General features: G+C 36.1%; 1 protein-coding gene across 9 annotated transcripts in view; it reads left to right on the top strand.

Moving 5' to 3' along the window:
- Positions 1-23,452, top strand: part of DCDC2 (doublecortin domain containing 2) — a 211,166-nt gene that overhangs the window by 136,229 nt on the left and 51,485 nt on the right. For 5 of the 9 annotated variants that reach the window (XM_056823503.1, XM_056823499.1, XM_056823500.1 and 2 more), the window contains one exon: positions 13,161-13,217. The exons of the other annotated variants lie outside the window; for them this stretch is intronic. In XM_056823503.1, coding sequence (XP_056679481.1) covers positions 13,161-13,217 — 57 coding nt within the window. The remainder of the gene's footprint in view (positions 1-13,160; positions 13,218-23,452) is intronic. 9 annotated transcript variants of the gene reach the window in all.

Genomic DNA, 23,452 nt, shown 5'->3' with positions numbered 1-23,452 from the left:
TTGACTTCTTTTGGAAATCTTATTTGATTGCAATAGATGATATGTGATGTACTGTTTGCTATAGTATATCTTTACTTACCTTCTTTTATTTATTTTTAGTAATTTTAGGTAGATATTAATATTTTACTAATATTTTCTTTCTCACCTTTCTATTTTGGATTAGGTTTGGACATAATATTTACCACAAGTGAGACATTTGGTTGCCTTCTATCACTCTCTATGTTTTTTTAAAAACCCTTCTCTTTTGTCTTAGAAACACAGTCCTGCACATTGATTGCAAGATAAAAGGGCAGCAATGACTAGGCAATTGGGGTTAAGTGAGTTGCCCAGGCCACATACCTAGGGAAGTATCTGAGGACAAATTTGAACTCAGGATCTCCCACCTCTAGACCAGGCTCTCAATCCACTGGGCCACCTAGCTTCCCTCTCTCTATATGTTTTTAAACAGTATATATACACTCCATGTGCAATTTACACTGTGATCAAAACACAATGTTCAGTGTTAAAAAGTAGAAGAAAGTGAAGAGTCTGACAGAAAGAAATTTGTCAGTATTCACTCAGCCCCGACATGGGGATGCTCGGACTGAGGATCTATTCTCTGTTTACCTGGCTGCTAGAAAAAAAGGAATTTATTAGGCTTCTGCATAATTGGGCCTGATTAAAATCTCCCTTGAGATGATTCAGTTGCTGTTCTCATTTTGTGATCACTAGAGCAACCTTCTGATGACTCATTTGGTTTCCCAAGGTCATCAAGGTGCAAACCTTACAGACATCTCCCATGGCAAACTGGATATCTCTTACTGCAAATTAAACAATGAACACTGGATTGGAAGTCAAGCAGCAAATCTGGTTTTAGTCCTGGATCTCTACTCTTGGTCAACCATTTAACTTCTCTGGGCTTATTTTCCGCAAATGAGGGAATGGTCTAGGTTATGCTGTACAGTTTTCTCTCCACAAGGCTTAGGGTGTTAAGACTCTTGGTGTCTCATGGGGTAAAGCTGGGGAGAAAGAGAGAACCAGGGAAGGGTAGAACAGAACACAAGGAAAAGATCATGATAAGTCTGGCTTTTAATATATATTTTAAATGTGTTAAATAATATTTATATATTTTTAAATTGTATAGCTTCCAAGAAGCAAGGATATTCATTGGGGAATTTTTTTAAAATGGAGAACATTTGCTCTGAATTTGTTGAAATTGAAAGCATTGAATTATATAATCTTTCAGGCTTGTTCTAGCTTGAAATTTTGGGGTTCTTTGAAATATATTCCCACTTTGGCTCCTATAAATGATTGCTTGTGATTTTGCATAACATAAGATGGTTTGTCAGGGACTGATCATTCCTTGGTGAGCTGATATTCTAAAATTCCAGCAACTGGGCTGGGTGATGACCAGCTTTAAGGTCCTTAAATCACATTATATTCCATTTAAAGGAGAGACAGAGTCATATTTCCAAGGGAGGGATATTTTGCTTGATAGCCTTTATCTTTCTTAGCTGTTAAAACATTTAGTTAGCTAATATTTATTATGTGGTGGGAGAATAGTTAAACATTACTGTGCCTATTTAATTAAGACTTGATGCTTTGATTTTACAGCCTATTATATGAATAAACCCTTCAATGTGTTGCTTGATTGCATAGATATTACTGATGTTACAGACATGCCACATTAATGTATCTTTTTATATCTGTTATGCTGGATTAAATTGCTGTATAAAGTTTAATCTACTCCATCAACAAAATTGAGCATTTTAGAAAAAGAATTGATTTTGTACATATCTATAAAATTGCCAAAGGCACGTAACAAATATTATCTTGAAGTCATTTTTTAAATTGAGTATTTTAATGTGCTCAGTGAATAATTTCTCTCTGCCTGAAAGCCATCGTTGTATCCTGGGAAATATTCAGAGTTGCAGATAAAATTATTTAGATTTGCAGCTTCTTGTCATGGGAGGTGAAGTCCTTTTTATTATTATTAATGTGATGGGAATAGTTCTATTACACAGGGTCCCTGAACAGCATTCCAATAGCAGCCTGTTCATCACATAAATAATTACAATTTTGCTTTTATAGAAATATGCCTTCTATCACCAATTTTCTCCCCATTTCCTATTTAGGAAAATGCAAGATATAGTGTTCTTCTTGGTTAAAATTTCACCAAGTGTTGACAAAAGGTTAGGTGATTGTGAAAGCCCTATCCTCTGAGCAAACTCAGAGGAGGGCTTGAGTTTGCTATATAGATTTGATTGGGAAACAGGAACTCTTTCTTGTGAAAGGCTAAAATTAAACTTCCAAGTACTGGAAATACATGTTTTTTTTTTCCAGAAATGGAATTAGTTTTATTCTTCTATTTTCCATAGGCATGGTAGGCATGACTCCCAGGGAATAGATTTGAGCTGAATTTCTTAATAATTGTCTTTCTCCCTGGACTTTCTTTTATAGTCTGGTCTATTGCTGATTAGGGCCAGTCTATACAAAATCAAGAAGCATCCAGGTGCAGAGATGCATACTCATAGTTCTTGTTGTTGAAGAGGCTAATCTGGGGGATTACTTAAAGTTCAGGGGTTCTGAGCTGTGGAGGGATAAAAGCTCATTGGTGTCTATATTAGGTCTGGCTCTAGGTCTCCAGGAGTGGAGAACCACCAGGCTAATTGAGGAGAAGCAAACCATCCCAGATAAGCAAAGTGGAGCAGGTTAAAGTTTCTGTGCCTATTGGTATTAGGATTAGGTCCATAAATGGCTTCTACATTTCCATCCTTGGTGAAGTAGAGATCTATCCTCAAAACAAAAATAAAACCCAAAGCCCAAAACAAAGTCATGCAGCAGGCAAGATGTTCTTTGATGTGTCAATTCTCCTATTTCTGTGCCCTTTCCCCCCCTACTTTTGGTACTTCCTACCTTCTCTTGGATCCATTTCTCTCATAATAGCCTTTCCCTTTCCCCGTATCCAGGGAAGGAATATAATTATGTTTCTCTTGGATAAGTATATTTATTATAATTTATTACATATTTATAACAAATCATATGTATTCTAAGTTACTTAGGTTTCTTATGTACTAATACCATTTTGTTGCTTGAGAATTCCTATCCTTTCCCCTTGTACTGGGAAAAAAGCATTCCAGGGCCAATATACTGGGGCAGGACTGGAGGGGAGGAAGAAAAGACAAATTTCCCAAGCAGATTTTCAGAATGATCATCTTCTGAGGAGCTAAAATAATTCTGAGGCAACTTTTCTTCTCCCCATCTCTCAGTCTTTGATTTATATTCCAGTGAAAACCAGGAATATGTTTTGCCCTGTGACTTTTAAGAATTCTCAAAATTATTTAAGGTTCTTGTCATTATTCTACCCTGAGAACATGTGAGGGAGCTGCACAAGAATTGGAGAGATTGAGAAGGTATAGATGGGTTGTGAATCCTTCCTCATAGACAGTATACCTGTATCAATGACATTGTAGATGTCTTGACATAGAAAACTACTGAACTGCGGAGATTCTTCAAAATGTTCATATTCTAGTTTGAGGGACAGAAGATAAGGGTCAAAGGCTGTAAGAAGAAGCTTGTTCTGCATTGAAACAGGAAAAGGGAAGAACTGAGGCCAGAAGTAACAATGGAAGGGAGAGCAGGAGAGCCAATCTCTAATGAGGAAGAAAAGAAGGTTGCTGGTTCAAATTTGAAAAAAAAAAAACAATCTTGGGGTCTTCCATTAGCTGGAGGTGATTTATATTGTCTCAGTCAATTGCTTACTTACAGAAATGAAAAGGGAGATAAAGTGTGGTTAATTGACTGCTTTCTTGTTCAGTCATATCTGATACTTTCTGACCCTTTGGACCACACAGCACACTAATATTGTACTTGAATTTTTTGGGGGAAGATACAGGAGTGGTTTGCCATTTCCTTTTTCAGTGAATGAAGGCAAATAGAGTTTTAAGGGTCACACAGTTTGTGTTTAAGGTCAGATTTTAATTCAGATTTTCCTGACTTCCTTCCTATGACTGCCATGTTGTTTTTGTTGTTGTTCAGTCATTTTTCACTTGTGTCTCATGCTTCTTGAGCTCTTTTGGGGCTTATCTAGCAAAGATACTGAAGTGGTTTGCCATTTCCTTCTCCACCTCATTTTAGAGGAGGATATTAGGCCAACAGGCTTAAGTGACTTGCCCAGGATCATTCTGCTAGAAAGTGTTTCAGGCTAGATTTGAACCCAGGAAGATGAGTCTTTCTGACTTCAGGCCTGGTACTCTTTCCACTGTATCACCCACATGCCCATACTGAACATAAAATAACTACTGCAAATTTTTATTGGCATATTTATTGACATATTTATATTCAGTAGTGTTGTATAGATAGCTATACATATAAGTATAATATTTATATATTATGCTTATAATATATAAAATAATTAATATAATATAATAAAAAGAAAAATAAATGTTAAGAGAATATTTCTGACTAGGATTGAGAATCAGGTATCTCTGTGGGTGGGACTGGAATTTCTTTTTCATTTGACTATCCATTGTTTTTAAGTGTTCATTATAAATAATATTAATAATGACAGGAAGCAGCTAGATGGCACACTATATAGAGCTTTGGGTCTGGATTCAGGAAGACTGAAATTCAAAAGTGGCCTCAGATACTTATTAGCTGTGTGACCATAGGCAAATCACTTAACCTCTGTTTACTTCAGTTTATTCATCTGCAAAATGGGAACAATGATAGTACTTACCTTCCAGTGTTTTTGTGAGGATCAAATGAGATTATTATAATGATGTAATGCAGTGCCTGATACATAGTGCCAGCTATTTAAATGTTAACTGTCCTCCTCATCATTATTATTAACATTAGTAGTAGTAGTGGTATTAATAGTAGTAATAATTCCATGCTTTTCTACATGCCAATCTACCATAAATAAGGCTGTCACTATCTTTTTTGTCATAGCATTGTTAATGTATTATGACCAAATTCTCTCATAAAGTTGCAAAACTTCTCTGTAACATCTTTTCATAATTGTTTCCATGGTTCTAACGGTCTCTTGGAACTTAGTTCCACCAAATAGCATGTTTTCCTTGGTACCAGTTAGGATGCTGTAGAATTTGTGTTTTTGGCATTCTTTCAGTGTGTTGTCCCATGATCTCATTTAATCCTCTCAACAACCCCAATGTTATTATTCCTATTTTATAAATGAGAGACTAGATTCAGAGTGAGTTAGTCTCTTGGCCAGGGTCACAGAAGTAGCAAGTAGCAAAGGTAGCACTAGAACCAACCCAATGCGCGTTTCCCCAAATGACTGAATAGATCAGGAAATGGGAAATGGAAAGATGGGAACAGACATTTCTTCAGGTGAACTATAACCTTTTGCTACTTATTGTCTGCAACTGAGGGAGCTGGCAGACTTCAAGAACAAGCCAGAACTGATTTCCACTTAATTGCTCAAGAATGAAACCCCTATCCATTAAACAGATTTAGTTATTTAAGATTGTGGATAATTCAAATATCAGTTGTTATGTGCTTTTAATGGAAATGATAGGAAAGGATTAGGTATGACATTATGACATTAGGTATGACATAAGCACATTGCAATGGCATAACTTCTGGGGCAGTTCTGGGAAAGGAAGCAGAAAGGGGAGAGATAAGGACTACCAATATAGAATGTAGTAAAGATCCTTCTGCAAGAAGATCTCAGCCCTTGTAGTCATGGTCAGTAATTTCACTCTTTCATACTGACACACATTTAGAAATTCAGGGTAATGAGTAAGAGATGGCCAAAAAATCCCAAACAAAACTCAGACCAAAAAACTCTCCTCTGAGGGCACTAATATTGACCTTGTTATTTCACTGACTCACAAGATAGACTGTGGAAACAATATATAGAAGAAATGTCACAGGCATTGTGAATAACAGAAGCAGCTTCCATTGGATGGATTATGGTATTCTTCATTAACAGATGTTTAAAAGTCAGGGCTTCAAAATTACTTGTGGAATCCTTATAAATATGAATTTCCTGTAATTCACATTTTATAAGAACTCCTATCAGCTGTCTCACAGCATGAAAAATACCCCCAAACGCATTAGAAAAACCTTCCTGTTTAAAACTAGATTGATCCTGCATTTACATGGCAAAAGAAGGCTATTACACTGCAGGCAGTAAAAGCCTCATTTCAGAGATATTGAGGAAAAAACTCAAAATAATTCACTTCTGCCCAGGCCATTCGACAACTATTAGATTTTCCTTCACAAAATAAAATGAAATTTCACCACCTGCTGTTTAAAATCTCCAATTAATTCTATTAAAAAAGTGTCTTCATTTAAAAAGTCAATATGTAAATTTCTCTAAACTGGGAACAGACATTTCCTCAGGTGAACTATAACCTTTTGCTACTTATTGTCTGCAACTGAGGGAGCTGGCAGACTTCAAGAACAAGTCAGAACTGATTTCCACTTAATTGCTCAAGAATGAAACCCCTATCCATTAAACAGATTTAGTTATTTAAGATTGTGGATAATTCAAATATCAGTTGTTATGTGCTTTTAATGGAAATGATAGGAAAGGATTAGCTATACCCCGTTAACATGCCACCTGTGAATTAGGGTAAAAGCTTTATTTAAGCAGAATCCAGTAAAAAAAGGAGAGGAGAAGGAGAGAGAGAAGGAGAAAGGGAGGGGGAAGAGAGAGAGGAGACAGGGAAAGAGAGGAGACAAAGTGGGGAGGGAGAGAGAGAGATAGAAAGAGACAGAGAGACAGGCAGAGAGAGACAGAGATGGGGGGAGAGGGGGAGAAGAGAGGAGGGAGACCATAAATTCTTCTTTATCTTGAAATTTTGAATGTAAGGTCACTTTGAGGCTAAATCTGTAGGAATCAGAATCATCCATGTAGTACAATTTTAAAACCAGCAGGACAACATGGATCTTTTTCCTTTCCTTCAATCTCCTGATATCTGGACTCATCAGGTTTGCTAGAAGCTAAGGACCTGGAGATCTTTGACTATAAAAGTCTTTTCCCTTGCTAGTAGATTAAACTTGAGGAAATCTAGGTATGAAGAGTTAGTGGAGAGGAGAATATATATATATATACATATATATATATATGTATATATATATTTAAATACATATATTTAAATATCTATAGCTATCTATCTATATCTATATGTTTATCAATATATATATATATATGAGAGACATTTTTTCAGTCAAAGCAGGCAGTTTGTTCTTTTTTCTTGCCTGAAAATTTATTAAGGCAAGAAATGATAAGGACTGATGTGGAGAGAATGGCTAATGAATATTGTAATAGGACCTTTTTTCATGGATGAGGTGTGGAAAAGAACAGTCAATTTAGGTGTACAAGATCTAGAGAGTAAGCCTGTAATGTTTCCCTTTTGCTTATCAAATTTGAACATTACTGCCTAGATTTCAAGTTTTTTTTTTTTTAAATAATCTGACATCTCTTGATCTATCCAACTGAATGGTATGTGTTAAAATCCTGGTTCTTCCACTTATTATTTGTGGAACATGGCATTAAATAATCTTTTGGGACCCCAATTTGCTTATTTTTTTTGTAAGATGAAGGCATTGGAATATTTCTGTTTTTAATAATTCTACTCCCAAATAGGCATCATTCATCAGAATACTTTTTTTAATGTCCTGTTTTGCCATACTCTTTTCATACTTTGCCCCATTATATAAATTCTCCTTCTCTAATGAGCTGCTCATGCTATTTATTCTTCACTCTCCACAGCTTGTATGCCCTTTTCCTCTTCTCCATTTATGCATCTATAAATTATTGTTTAATGCGCAGATAAAATCTCACTCCTATGCATGAGACTTTCTTTGATGATACCCTCTCACACTCAGATTTATCCTATTTTCTTTTCCACTTTTAGGGGGTTAGCCAAGAAGTATAGTGGGTAGTATACTGAGTCTAGCATTATGAAGACCTCAATTCAGTTCTAGTCTCAGGTACTTCTTAGCAGTATGACCTTGGGAAAATTATTTCTTTGCCTCAGTTTCTTCAACTCTAAAATGGGGATAATGATAACACCTACTTCCAGGGCTTTGGTTTTGGTTGCATTCCACTCTTTGTGACCCTATTTATAGTTTTCCTAGCCAAGATACTGAACTGATTTGCCTTTTCCTTTTCCAGATCATTTTATATTTATTATACAGCTCAGAGGAAACTGTGACAAATAGTATTAAGAGACTTGCCTAGGGTTACACAATTAGTAAGGATCTAAGGCCAGATTTGAACTAAAGTCTTTCTGACTCCAGGTCTGGCACTTGATCCACTGTGCCACTTCGCTGCCCTGTGAGGATTAAATGAGAATATTTATAAAATACTTGGTATAGTGCCTGCACATAACCGAGACTTAAATAAAAAGTTGTTCTCTTCCCAATACTAACCTGTCATTTTTAGCATTTAAACAGCTCTACACTGCTTCTCTAATACATAAAGAATACAATTAAATACTTTAAAAATGTCAATATACATTTCTAGATGTACAAACAGATACATACATATACATACATATTACTGTCACTTTTTCTTGGGGGGGTTTGTTTTTGAGGCCGTGTGTGTGTGTGTGTGTGTGTGTGTGTGTGTGTGTGTGTGTTTGTATGTGTGATTTGTAGAAGTTTTTTTGTATATGAACGACATTTTCTGTCTTTTATACCCTTTATTCAGGGGTTCCAAAACTATAGCCTGTGGGCCACATGAGTCCCCCTGAGGCCATTTATCCGGCCCCCACCGCACTCCCGGAAGGGGCACCTCTTTCATTGGTGGTTAGCACAAAGTGCAAACCACAGCATCACTCACATACAGTACTACTTCAGGTGATATAATCCTTTGTGTGGCTCCTTGTTCTGAGAGTAACTGAACAAGAACGAGGTGTCATGCAAAGGATAATGTGGCTGCACAATGGAAGGCATCAGCCTGGAGAGTGGTGATCTGGGGAAGGGGATTCCTCACTGTGTATACTGCTGCCTGGTACAGTGGTGGCAGTGATGGGCCTGTGCAAGGTGTGACAGTCTCATCACGGCCAGCGCTGCAGCCTCCGCTATCCCAGACAGCAGGTTATGAATTGTTCATAGTTTTTTTAAATAGTCCGGCCCTCCAACAGTCTGAGGAACAGTGAACTGGCCCCTGTGTAAAAAGTTTGGGGATCCCTGCTTATTGCTTCATGTATGATGCTAGAAATATGGTTAGTGCACAGTTGCTGATTGATGGAAGAATGACTGGGAGAGAAATAGACCATGGTGTTAGATTGCAGGTGGTGGAGAAACAGCAGCATTTTAGGGAATAGTAGATATGATAACACTTTCTGCAAATACGTCTTGTGGGTACAGGTCATGGTACATAGTAATATAGAATGGCTTGCTGCTCTATAACTAGATGCAGAGTTTATTTGATACTTTGTTATTAGGTAGAATACTTGTGCTCTTAAAGCAAAGGCTTCCTGACTGAGGTTTATATGGCTGATATGTTTAGGTCGAATTGGGCAGGTACACAAAAAAAGCAGTTTGCATCCCACTGGGGAGCCATATCCCCAAAGCACTTACATTTGAATCCTTGATGAAAAGAGTCCCCAAATATTTATTTTTGGGCTCTTATGATACTACTGAATGAAAGTGAATCAATATATGTATGACAATTATCAACATCAGAATTATGAGATCTGGGAGAAGAAAAATAGATTTAAAGTTAAAGGACTTGGGTTCTGAATCCTGCTTCAGCTATTTCCTGGTTACAATTTAATAATAATGATATATTTATTGTTCAGTCATTTTTCAGGAATGTCTGACTCTTTATCACCTCATTTGGGGTTTTCTTGGTAAAGATACTGGAGTGGTTTGCCATTTCCTAATCCAACTTCTTTTATAGGTGAAACTGAAGCAAAAAAAAAAAAAGTTAAGTGATTTGCCCAGGGTCACACAGCTAGTAAGTGTCTGAGACCAGATTTGAACTCAGGAAGGGGAGGCTTGCTGATTCCAGGTCCGGTATTCTATTCACTACATCATCTAACTTCCCCTAATAATAAATATAAGTAGCATTTTTATAGTGCTTATTACCAGTTAGGTACTTTGCTAAGTGCTTTACACATTATCTCAGTTGATTTTCACAACAATCCTGGGAGGTAGGTACTGTTATCCCAATTTTATAGTTGAGGAAACTGAGGCAAACAGAGTTTAAATGATTTTCTCGGGGCTCACCTAGCTAGTAAGTGTCTGAGGCAGCATTTGAATTCAGATCTTCTGACCCTAGCTCTTTATCCACTTCATTTCTGAGCTTTTTAAACATAGGGTCTGTGAACCATTTTTAAAAAAGAAACCTTATCTTCCATCTTAGAATCAATACTGGGTATTGGTCCTGAGGTGGAAGACTGGTAAGGGCTAGGCAATGGGGGTTAAGTGTCTTGCCCCGGGTCAAATAGCTAGGAAGTGTCTGAGGTCAGATTTGAACCTAGGACCTCTAGGTCTGGCTCTCAATCCACGGAACCATTTAGTTGCCCCTCAACCTGTTAAAAATTTTTTTTGATAACTATTTGAATAGAATTGATTTTCTTTGTAATTCTATATATTTTATGTTTAAAAGCATCATCCTGGGAAGGGATCCATGGGCTTATTATTATTATAGTCTTATCAAAGGAATCCATGAATCCAAAAAAGGTTAAGAATCTCTGGAATAGATATACAGTGCCTGGTAAATAGTAAGCGATTTATAAATATTCATTAAATGTCTGATGTCCCTTCCAAGGCTAAATCCTATGATATATACTTCATGCCTCTATACATGGTAGTATACCCATCCCAATAATCAGTGTTTTATATATATATATATATATATATATATATATATATATATATATATATATATATATATATATATAATCTTTGGAGGTGATCCAGACTGTGTTTTCAATAGGGTTGACTAATTAAGAGTATTATGTATGTTAATTTTCTCTTAATTTCAGTTGTGTATTTCCAGCTAGACAGTAAGCTGCCTAAGAACAGGACCAATTTATTTATTTATGATATCTCTACATGCCCCACTCCACTTTTCCAGCTAATATGGTACGTAGAGTGGGTGTCCAATAAATGCTGACCAGCAATTTGGTGACTCTACATTTCTCTACTTTCATTAAAACAATGATGAGGTTAGTAAAAAGCACTTGTGGGAAGCTGAGAATAGATTTTTTACTTCAGATTTCTTGATATGGATAGAATGTTGATAAGATTAAGAACTGTCCCATAAATGGGGGATCCCCAAGAAGAACTGGATAGAGGGTTGAGGGAAAACATCTAGGGATGAAGAAGCAGCCAAGTGGGATGGGAGGAAGAATAATGGCAAGAGGGCAGTGACATGCTTACTACAAAATGAAGCAGATCTCATTTGTCACCACAGTATCCTACTTTGCCACCTACTATTAGGTCTTAGTGGCAAAATATTTGAAAGTCACCCTGCACCCAGGGAGAATGGTGGGAGTCAGGGATCACCACTAATTTGTGATTTCAAAATGGTTCCAAGGCATTATGCTATTGAAGAATGTAAAGTAAGTATGCAAAATGAAACTTTTGACAGTGTCATCACATTTTTATTTCCTCCATTTCAAAATGGTGATATAAGGGCAGGGATATATGACTGTCTTCATAAATAATTTTTATTTTTAAACAAGTAGATAGATTTTGCTCTTAAATTTTTTTTTCAGAATGTGGAATTTCAGTTTTTTGGAGAGGGGGTTGATTGCTTGAAACCTAACAATTTCTAGTAGCAGTTTTGTTTGCAAATCTACAGGTGGACAATAATAAATTAAAAATATGACTGGTACAGACTATACGTAGACATTTATGGCTTATTTTGGAAAGCTCATAAATCCAAGGAAATATGTCAGCCACACAAAAACATTTACATGAATTGTTTATTGTGGAAATTTCTTTCACTATGCTCCCTTTGGACTAATCAGTTACTTATACATTTATTTATTCAGTTATTTGATTGCTACTGTGTTTCATCTCTGAAAGCTCAAAGACCTCTTCAAAAGTTACACTAATAACATAAGCCTGCATGAGGCTTGCGAGAATAAGAAAAATGGGAAAGAAGGGGGGAAAAATCTACTACCAAAAGGATGAGTCCATATTTATTCTCTAAAATAAAAGGAAATGTACATTAAGGAATAATTGGATACATTTTTCTGACACTGTTAGCATTGCTAATGAATATCTTGTCAAATCATCCATTGTTCATCTTTGTGGCCATACATAGCCAACTTGCTGTTTATATTACTGCATTATTGTTGGAATATAGGGTTCAGTCCATGTAGTTTGAAAATGCCTTCCATTTGATGTATTTAAATATGGTAGAAATATGTTTGAATACAGAATGTATTGTGCATTGTATATATATGCCTGTTAGAATAATTTTCTAATGCAACAGACTCTGTCATTGTAGTTTCAAGGGTCCTATATATCCCCTTTTCATGCCAGAGAATTTTTATAAAGTCTTTTTATTTCCTTTTCTTTGGTAGAAGCTTTTTGGATACAGTTTCAGCCCAAGTATAAAAAGAGAGAATTGTCTAAATTTATTTCACTATTTATCTATTTGAAAATTGTTAAATTAGTTTGTATCTCATGTATGTACACAAAAATCCATTTTTTCTTGAGTTAAGTTGTGATTAAAAATTATATATAATGCATATTATGTATGCAAATATATGCTGCTTACATATATCTGTATCTTTCTATATAAGAACCAAATTTGTAACTTTAAAGAGGTAATATGATTCTTTTTATGAGAGTTTTATAAATTCACCAATTCCTGTTATAAAATATTTCAGGTTTGGGGACTTTTTCTTCAATAATTTCCTAATTTATTAATGTATTTTTATTATCTCTAGGCCAGTTTTCTTTTTACCTCCTTCCTATATCTCCTCCCCATCTTAGCCTTCACTCCCATTTTTTGTAAGAAAGAGTAAACCTAAAACTGAAGAATAATTAAAGGAAACTAGGGTGTTTTATTCAATTCTCAAGATGGTTTGATACCTTTAAGTTAAACTTCCTGTTTTTTTTTTTCATTTTGAACTATGGATAAATTGTTATGAATTTTCCTGTATATTGTATATTAATGCATGTTCTACTCATATTACACATTAACATTTTTATTTCCACTGGGATTTCCATTACAGTCAGGCTTTTTGGTTCATCGACCTTATATGGAGGGCATCACATAGTTATATTTGAAGGTAGGAAAAATAAAATTTTATTTCTTTTAGAAAAAAATTTCTATGTAAGGCTTAGAAACCATAATATAAGTTTAAAGAGAAATTCTTGAGATAGCAGTCCTATATCTGTTTAGTTTTTGCTTAATGGAAAGTTAAAGGTGTTCTTTTTCTTGCCAAACCTTTCCTTCAATATAATTAATTTGAAATAATTAATTTTATTTCTTAACTAAAGTTCCTCATTGTTTTAAGCTGAGTGACTTATTCTCTCTGTAACCTAATGGTTTTCTCTCTACTTGCTAGCCTGTCATTTTCAAACTCTCTATTGCATTTTGACTAGTGATGGTAACTGATATTTTTTCTCGAGATTATCACTTACCCATGTTGAACATGCTTGGTTTCATGTCCAACTTAGTGAATAAACATTTATTAAGTGCCTATTATGTATCAGATCCTATGTTAAGCCCTAGAATACAAAGAAATTAAAAAAAATAGCCCCTGCCTTTGAGGAGAACAAAGTCTAATGGGAGAGACAACATGCAGACAACTAGCTACAAACAAGCTACAAAGGGATAAATAAGAAATAAACAACAGAAAGAAGGCATTAGAATTAGGAGGGGTTGGGTAAGGCTTCCTGTAGAAGGCAGTATAAGCTGGTACTTTAATAATAATAATAGCAAGCATTTATGCAGAACCTACCATGTTCCAGGCAATGTGCTAAGTACTTTATAATTATTATCTCATTTGATGTTCAACAAAAACCCTGGGAAATAGGTGCTATTACTATCCCTGTTTTCCAGATGATGAAGCTGACGCTGAGAGAGGTTAAGTGACTTGCCCAGGATCACACAGCTAGTAAGAGTCCAAGTTCAGATTTGAGCTCAGGTTTTTCTGGTTCCAGGTGTAATACTCCTTACTCCCCATAAGGGAAGTCAAAGACATTAGGCGATGGGAGTAAAAAGGCAGAGCGTTTAGGGCATAGGAATGGGGAAGAGCCAGTGAAAATGGCTAAGAAATGAAATGTCTGTCTTTCAGAGTAGCCAGGAAGCTAGTGTTGTATTGTGTTGGGTAGTAAGATGTAAGATGGCTGTAGGAGGGAGTTAGGTTTTGAAGGCTTTGAATGACAAACAGAGGATTTTATATTTAACCATGCAAGTTATAGGGAGCCACTGGAGTGTATTGAATAGGGTATGGTCAGAACTGTGATTTAGGAGGATCATTTTAAGGACTGAAGGAAGATGGACAGGAGTAGAGAAGGGCTCAATGCAGGTAGACCTACTAGCAAGCTATTTGCAGTAGTCTAGGTGCGAGGTGATGAGGGTTTGCATCAGGATGGGGCCAATGTCAGAAAATTGAAGGGGGGAGCATGTTGTAAAGGTGAAATTGATGGGTCATGGCAATGGTTTGGATATGGGGGATGAGAGATAGTGAGAGTCCACATTTTCTCTTTGGTTGTGAACCTGAGGTTCTGGAAAGGTGTTGGTAATCCTGAGAGTTCTATGCATGTTTGAAAGTAGGGAGGGTTTTTTTTTTGTGGGGGGAGGGAGATAATGAGTTCAGGTTGGACATCCTGAGCTTAAGATTATCCATAGGATATCCAGTTTGAGATGTCTAAAAGGAGGCATTTTGAGATGTGAACACTGGAAATCAGTAGAAAGATCCAAGTTCAAAAATGAGATTTGAAAAAATCATCTGCATAAACATCATAATTGAATCCATGGGAACTAATAAGAGATCATCAAGTAGAATACCATAAAGGGACAAAAAATAGAGTTTGGTTCAGAGCCTTACAATGCCCTCCTAATAACTGGGCATTACCTATGTGAAGATCCAGCAAAGGAGACCAAGATGGAGCAGTCAGAAACACAGGAAGAAAGCAAAGAGAAAGAAATACTCCAAAAACTGAATCTAAGAGAGTATCACAAAGAATAAGGTGATAGTATTTTTAATGTCTTTGTTTTATTTTAATAACACATTTCCACATGAGTTTTCCAAACTTATATGATTCATGTTGTCTCTCTCCCTTCTTCCCTCCCCCCTCCTGTAGTTGACAAGTAATTCAATCTGGGTTATATGTGAATTGGGGTGATAATATTAAGGGCTACAGAAGAGTCCATTTGGATGAATTTTGAGAAAAGGCCATTGGATTTGGCAACTAGAGAGAGCATTTTCAATTGAATTCAATTGAATGATGAGGTTGGAAGCCAAATCATAAAATGTTAAGAATGGAGTGAGAAGAGAGGAAGTGGAGACACTACTGCCTTCTCAGGAGATTTAGCTACAAAGGGCAAAGAGAGCTATGGGGACAATAACAGTAAGCAGTACTGGAAGGATCAGTGAGGGATTTTGAGGGTAAAGGAAACATGGACATATTTTTGGTCAGTAAGAAAGCAATCTCTAGGCAGGTTGATGCAAAAAGCATTGAAATGATATAAATTGAGGAGGAGGGGAGAAGAGGGAGCTGTAGGGAAATAGTCCTAATTCCCTTTTCCTATAAAATACAAAAAGACTTCAAATGAAGGAGAAAAATTGTGTTTTCTTCTTGGAACTTCTCATTTTCTCCTTCTTACATAATTTGATTGCTATATATTTCATAGCACTGTCCTTAATGATAAAATATTTCCATTTATTTTAATTATTATGATCCTCTTTATAGCATTTTGCGCTTACTGAGAGGTTACTTTGTAATATTGTTTCATCTATCAAATATTGATTGAACATGTCTTGTGTACATAGTGTTTCTCTGAACCACAGAGAAAGAGGAAACTAACTGAAAGGCATGATATCTTTACATATGAACTTTTATGCAGTAGGGAGTAGAGTGCTAGACATTGGGTAAGGGATACTTGGATAGAAATTCACTTTAACTCTGAGTCTTACTTTCTTCTTTTATGAAATTGGAATAATATTAACTATAGTTGCTATTGGATAGGCTTGTTTTGAAGTTCCATTGAGGTATCACATATGAAAGACTTTGCAAAAATTTAAATTGCTACATGAAACTTTCTTCTTTTTCTTCCTTCTTCCTCCTTTTTCTTTTCTAAAATTTATCACCTTTTCCCCCAAAACTTTCCCTCTACTGAAATTCCTTATTTTGATTGAGGGTACTACTATTCCTTCTACCTATCAGATTCACAAACTTAGTATTACCCTTGATTCCTCTCTCTCAAGCTCATCTATCTCAGTCAATTGCCAAATATTGACATTTCTGCCTCTACAACTCTTCTTTGCATTCACATAATCATCGTTCTGGCACAGGTCTTCAGAATTTCTTACTTTTACTATTGCAATGACTTTCTAATTGGTTTCTGTGACACAACTCTCTTCCTACACTAATCTATTCTCTACATAGTGACTTTCCTAAAGAGCAAGGCTGACCATGCCATTCCCTCCACCCCTTTGATGTCCTCCCCCAGTCATTTATCTCCAAGGGTTCCCTGTTATTAGTAGGGTTGATTATAAAGTCCTTTGTTTGGTACTTAAATAGCCTGGTTCCATCCTACCTTTCCATCTTTTTTCTTATACATTATTAATCTCCATGAACTCCTTCTTGGTGTTTCTCACACATGACAGTCAATCTCCTTTTTTTCTGTGCCTTTGTATTGACTGTCTCCTGGGCCTGGATTGTTCTCCCTCCTCACATCTATCTCTTGCAAACTCTGGTTTCCATCATAATTCAGTGTATGCACATTGTGCGTGAGACCTTTTTACCTTCCCTCAGACCCTAGCTCTTAGTGATTGGGAATATGGGGTGTTCAGGGAGGACTAGCACTTCTGGGATGAAGATTTGCCACATCCTTTTTAGGGCTGCTTACTATCTTTGTGTTTACTTTCTACCCAACTCTCACTGTGGCTCTGAGAAGCTGTAGCATGCCCAGTGGCCACACACTCCATTAAAACAATGTGGGTTCAGACCCTGGTTGAGGGTAATTGAGAGGCTTCAAACCTGTTGTTGAGTTAGAGGTGATGTCTACCCCAAGTGTGTGAAGCCTTCTCCTGGTGGAATGGGTGTAAGAGAACAATTTGTTTCACTGGTCATGAAGGCAGCTGAAAAAGGCATTGTGGAGTGCTTAGAACTTGAGGAGACCCCAAAGACACTAAGATAGTTCATTGCATCCTGGATCATTGCTAGTCACATTGATTTTCTTTGAAAATGAAGGGCAAACAAGAAGAGATGCTAGTAAGATTTTCCTCCAAACTTCTCTTAAACCTTTAATTCTCTTAGATCTCCTGTTTGTTTTTCACATGCCTGTATTTATACTTACTGTCTTCCCCATAAGAATGTAAATGCCTGGAGGAGAGGGACTACTTTGCTTTCATTTTTGCATGGGAAGGACCTTACACAGACCCTGGAACATATTAAGAGTTGGACAAGTATTTGTTGATTGATTGATGGAGGATTATATTAGGAAGCAACTTGAGATCAATGGAAGCCCTTCACAAATTTTCAAATAAATTATAGCTGTTCAATTCTTCATGTGAAATCTTCATGCTGGCTTATTCTCCTACAACACCTGGGGATACCCATCAGCTTCATAATATAATCTGAAAAACATATGTCTATACTGTATTCATCTTGTTTTTACTAAGTACATTGCTAGACTGATCTCTTTTGAGTATCCTTTTTAGGCAGGTTCTGTATGTAACCCCAATCCCAAAATGGGATTCTCTGCTTTTTTGGTTCTCTTCAAACTTCATCATTTTGCAGTTGCTTTGGGTTCCTCTATTTTCCAGCTTTGAAATAGAAAATGGATGAGGCCAACCCTAACTGGGAAGAAGCTTACAGTCTTTTAAAAGTGATTTCCTTGTCACACATGAAAGGAGCTCTTGTTCTCACCCACTCCTCCCTACTCTTTACATGGTGGGGACTTTGGGACTTGGGGTTTTGTTTAGTTTTCAGGAGCTTGATCAGATCTTCACGTGTCATCCCCAAGTGGAAAAAGCATCCATCAGATCTCGCTGCCTATAGGAGATTCCTATCCCAGTTACTTTGTATTGCTATCCTTCATGCTAAAGGTAAATGAGTTTGACCATTGTGTCTCCCTGCTTTATGCTGTGTTTGATATTGGTTATTAGAGAATGGTTGAACAGATACTTCCACAATTTCTGCTCTCAGGGAATCTCATATGCTCTAAATATAGGTATAAGAGAAACCAGTAGGCAATGTCAGTAGTCCAGGTATGAGATAGTGAGGGCCTTGACCAAGGTGCTTGGTAGCATCAGAAGAGAGAAGGGGCCATATATGAGAGGCGTTAAAAAAGGTAAAATCCATACGCTTTGGCAATAGTTTGGATATGGGAGGGAAAATGATGTATGTAGATGCTGCTCACACCAAAATCCGTAACATTTGCTTTGACAAAACTAAAAGTGTGACACAAATTGCTCCCTCTTTGAATGTGTTCTTATTGTTTTGTGAAAACTCTCTAAGCTCCTGGTGTTACTTATAACTCCTGGTGTTACTATCTCAGCTCATTCTCTTTATCTCATTCTTCATCCTCTGCAACAGGCATTTGTGAAAATGGTACTTTTTTTTTTCTTATTTTCATTATGAGTGTGGAGAAATGGCATGACCAGTCAATCAATAAAACAAAGCTGCTTTTGTTGCCATTGGTGGTATAATGATACCAACTTCACCAATTCCTTTATTTACTTCTTTGAGCAGAAACTGTAAACAACCCTTCCATTTAATGACAGCTTTTTACAAGCTTTTTACATCTGATTTAATTTTTAATGAAAAGGTCAAGATCATTGTGTTTCAGTTTATTAGACTAAAATCTACCATTGAGAATTTGGTCAGTTAAATTAATGTTTATAGATGTGACAAAAGCTAAATGATTGCTAATATTCTTTCATCCCTCTTTTGACTCTGTACTGTAGTCACTATCAAAACAGAAGAAGCTATAGAAGATTTTGTATATTTTCTTATTTTTTTTGATGAGTTTCAGTGACCTAATTCATCACTTAGTGGACAGCTGGCTGTTGTTGAGTCTCTCCATACTTAGATTGCTTCTCAGATGAGAAACACAATAATCTATCTGCCAGGATCATATCTGAAGACTTTCCAGCTTGGCAAAGTCTTCAAGAATGTGTACTCCATTGGCTAATCTTACAAGGACCTCCATGCCGAAATGAGGCACAAAAATAGAACATTTTTGGTAGCTCAGAAGATTTACCCATTTGTGAATTTTTCTTCTGCTATTTTATTTTAAGATAATAATATAACCCATCTGTTGGACTTTTATATCCTTTAGTTATATACTGAATTTAACCAACATCAATCATTTTTTTTCAGAGATTACCTTGACTAGATAAATGTGAAATTCTAAATAGTTCTGAAAGACACTTCATTTTGTTCAGTCAACAAAATGGGTATACACATTATGAATATATACATGACATCAAACATATGCAATAAATATAATCCATTTATTCATATTGGAGGAGGCACATTGTTTATTACCCCAAATTAATAATCACAGTTTATAAAACCATGAACATAAATGCTACAAATATTTATACATTACAAATGGTAGACCATTTATTTACAGTGCACTAATTGCATGTATATTATTTTTGTTGCCTATAATTGTAACTATGAAATAGAACCTTGCACTATTGAAATTATACTTTACCAGTAATAATTGTCACTGCTGGAATTTAAGAAAGAGAGAAAAATGAACAAGGACTGAGAATCTTGCTTTCAGGAAGAAGATGGGGAAAATTTTGTTGTGACTTGCATACAGAGTATAACATTTGACTTTTTGGAATGGCCAAGTAACGAATATTCATTCTCAAAAAAATAAATGGAAAAAGAATTTGAAGAAGCAAGAGGGAAACATTGTTTATGTCAAGAAGTTGGAAGATAGAAGAATATGAAAGCTGAGGAAGAGAGAAAAGGACAAATGAATATTTGTCACTAAGTCATATGGAATTCTTCCTGCTACTTGAAGTCTTGCTGCTTGAAGTACATGGAAGGATGCTATGTTTCTAATATCATCAGGAGTAAGACCACCCAGGGAGGGCATGGTACAGGTGCTCTTCTTGGTAAAGGAAGGTAGATCCTACATCATATTGTTCAATATAAAATATTTAATATGAAAATGTCAGGTCACAAGTGGCAGTAGGGCCCAGAGATTCTCAGACTTGAGCGATGGCCCTTTTGATGCAGTTAATCATCATGGCCACAACCATCTTCTGGGATCAGCTATTACTGGGTGGAAGAAGTAAGATTGCATGCAGATGTAGGAATGCATTACAAACTGTCCTACCCCACCGCTATAACTTTTCCCCTTTTGGGCTCTTCAAGTGATGAACTCCATTTAGGGTCATAGACATAACATTATTAGCCAATGTGCAGGTGTAAAATTTGCCATACTTGAGCTGCATTCCCAACATCCTTTTAAGTTATGTCCTCTTTTTATGTAAGGAGGCTTGGGAGATAAATTTGGCTGAGACCCATGCTGCGGGACTCTCTTTGTTAGACTAGATTTACCATCTTAGATCATTCTTGAGCAACCATCCATGATAAAATGTGACAGATACAGCTTATTCTAGAATGAGGAGGGCTATGTGTTCCATAGATAGACAGATAGATCTGACCATCTATCTTACTATAATATTAGAGGAAGAAGAAATGAGTGGTGGTGTTTAATGATAACCATAGGAAGAAATAACAAAGTAACTATCAGTAGTAAAATTCAATTAATAGAGCTTTAAAGTGAGACTTAAAGAAAATAAATTGCCAATGTATGTCTAAAAAGCTAGATTTGGTGAGTAACAAGAAGAGCAGTGATTAGCCTAAATTTGATTATTTGTAGATTAATATGCAGGAATCAACATTGTTTAAAGGAAAATGCACTAGACTAGGAATCAGAAGTCTTAGGTTCACATCCTGGTACTGCCATGTAATAAAACTTTGGTTCTGAGTGGATTATTTAAAACATTTAAACTCTCTCAGATTAATTTATGGGAATGCTAACATTTTTCCTGTCTTTGTCAGAGAGAGTTTGGGGCGAAGATGAAGTGAGATATTTACAACATTGTGTTGTAATGTGCTATTGTATATCAATATAGATGAATCAAAACCATCACCATCATGGTCACTATCATCCATAGATATGTACAGAGTATGATAACATACATTATATGTTATCATTAATCCCTTCCTTCCTCACAGGAGAAGTAAGCAGGGAACCTTGGGACTATGGCTCACTGAGGTTGGAAATAACCTTTTCTGGGTCTCACTTTGCTCATTTCTCCTGCTAACATGCGATCAGCTCTTTGATTAAAATAACATTTATTGTCATCAAAAATAAAAGTTTAGGTGAAACTTTTAAGTCATGAATTTTGCAGATAGTGCTATATTTTTCAGATATTCCTTTATTCAGAGTAGAATTTGATAGGGTAAGAGTCAGATAAAGTGCTTGAGGCAAATTTGAGGAAAAAGAGACCAAGAAAGACTTCATGAAAGATGTGGAACTTGAGCCTGAATTTAATTTTTCTTTAAAAAAACCAAACTACAATGATTTCTTTAAAAAGTTTTAATTTATTTGTTCATTAGTACACAAAATTAAATTCATTGACAAAGCAAAACAGTAGAAACTAAAATGAACAAGGACAACCCACCCTGCCCCTCCTTAAAACTCCCCTCTTCTAGATCAAATGACAAAAGAAATGGTTATGAATAATGTTACATTTGCATGTATACTTTCAATTCAATTTAACTTAATGAGTTGATGCTTGGTGCTTACTATAGGTAGAGCACAGTGCCAGACCATCAGAATTTTTGTTATTTATAGATGGTTAAAGGAAACAAAAGCTGTGTGTGTCCATTAACTGCCACAAGGTATTGCCGACATTGCTTGTATTTAACATGAGTTTCATTTGATGTCTGATGCTTTCTTTATTTACATAATTGCAGCCAGTCTGGGTCTTGTCACATTAATAACTTGGCACACTCAGAATTGAAATTAGGACTCTTAATTCTCAGGCTATTTTTCATGCCAGCTCCAGAATATCTGGACAGAAAGTAGCAATATTCAGTCAATCAATTAAATGGAATAAAATGGCAATGCAAAGTAATTCCTTGTAATTATGAATGCCAGTATAAAGATGTTGCTATTGGTTAACATGGGCAATTCCCCCAGAACATGATGGTTTTTTTCACCCGTCACACATTTTAACCATTGCCTCTAGTATGGTATCACTAGAGAAGTGGAGTTCCAAACAAATTATAAAAAAGAATCATTAAAAGTAATGAGTGGTACATTCATTATCAATATGTACTTTACCTCAACTACTCTGAATGCTTGTGGTTTTAATAAAAATCTGACTATTGCACAACACATATGAAAAAACATAAAATGGAAAACAGAGGGAGAAGACAGACAAACGGACCTATGGGATCTGAGACAATTGGTGACATTCTAATTTTCCTTACTATCCAAATTTGGGAAATATCATTATGCCCATTTAAAGAAAAGATAAACAAAATGCAATTTTATGGACATTAATTCAGAATCAGTCAGGAAGAGTCAACAGTCAATTATAGTTGTTTCATTTCTTATAGTCCTTTGGAATGTCATTCCTTCCCTCCTTTCCTTCACCCACCACCTCCCCTCAGAAGTCTACAGTTATAAGAGTGAATTTCAGTTAGTAAAGGAGCATTTCTTCAGTTCCGGAACTGGACCAAGCCCTAGGAATGCAAGGACAAAAAGGAAACAGTTTCCCTGCCATCAAGAAACTTATATTCTAGCTGGGGAAATAATATAGAGAGAAATAAATTCAGAATATATTCAAAATAAATACCGGAGACTTTTTTTTTTTGGTCATGAGAGTGGGAAGGATGTAGGCACAAGATGTTGGAAAGATTGGGAAACCCAAATCAAGAACATGATACTTGAGCATGATAACATGATACATGATACTTTAGGGGAAGCCAAGGAGAAGGAAATGACAAACCACTCCAGTATCTCTGCCAAGAGAGCCTCAAATGGGGATCACGAAGAGTCAGACATGACAGAAATGACTTAACAACAACAAAAAAGGGATGTTCGGAAGCAGAGGTGAGGAAAGAATGCCGATACCAGTCACGAAGGACAGTAAGCCAGTGTAATATGGAGAAGTATTATCTGTGAGGAACAACTAAGTAGACCAGTTTATCTAGAACACACAAGTTGGGGAGGGAAGTAATATAAGTCAGAAAAAGTTGACTGGGGCTAAATTGTGAAGGCCTTTAAATGTCAAACAGAAATTTATAT

The sequence above is a fragment of the Monodelphis domestica genome, chromosome 3 (assembly GCF_027887165.1).
Source record: "Monodelphis domestica isolate mMonDom1 chromosome 3, mMonDom1.pri, whole genome shotgun sequence".
In the NCBI taxonomy this organism is placed as follows: domain Eukaryota; kingdom Metazoa; phylum Chordata; class Mammalia; order Didelphimorphia; family Didelphidae; genus Monodelphis; species Monodelphis domestica.
Note: the sequence above shows the minus strand (reverse complement) of the source record. Positions and strands in the feature narration are given on the sequence as shown.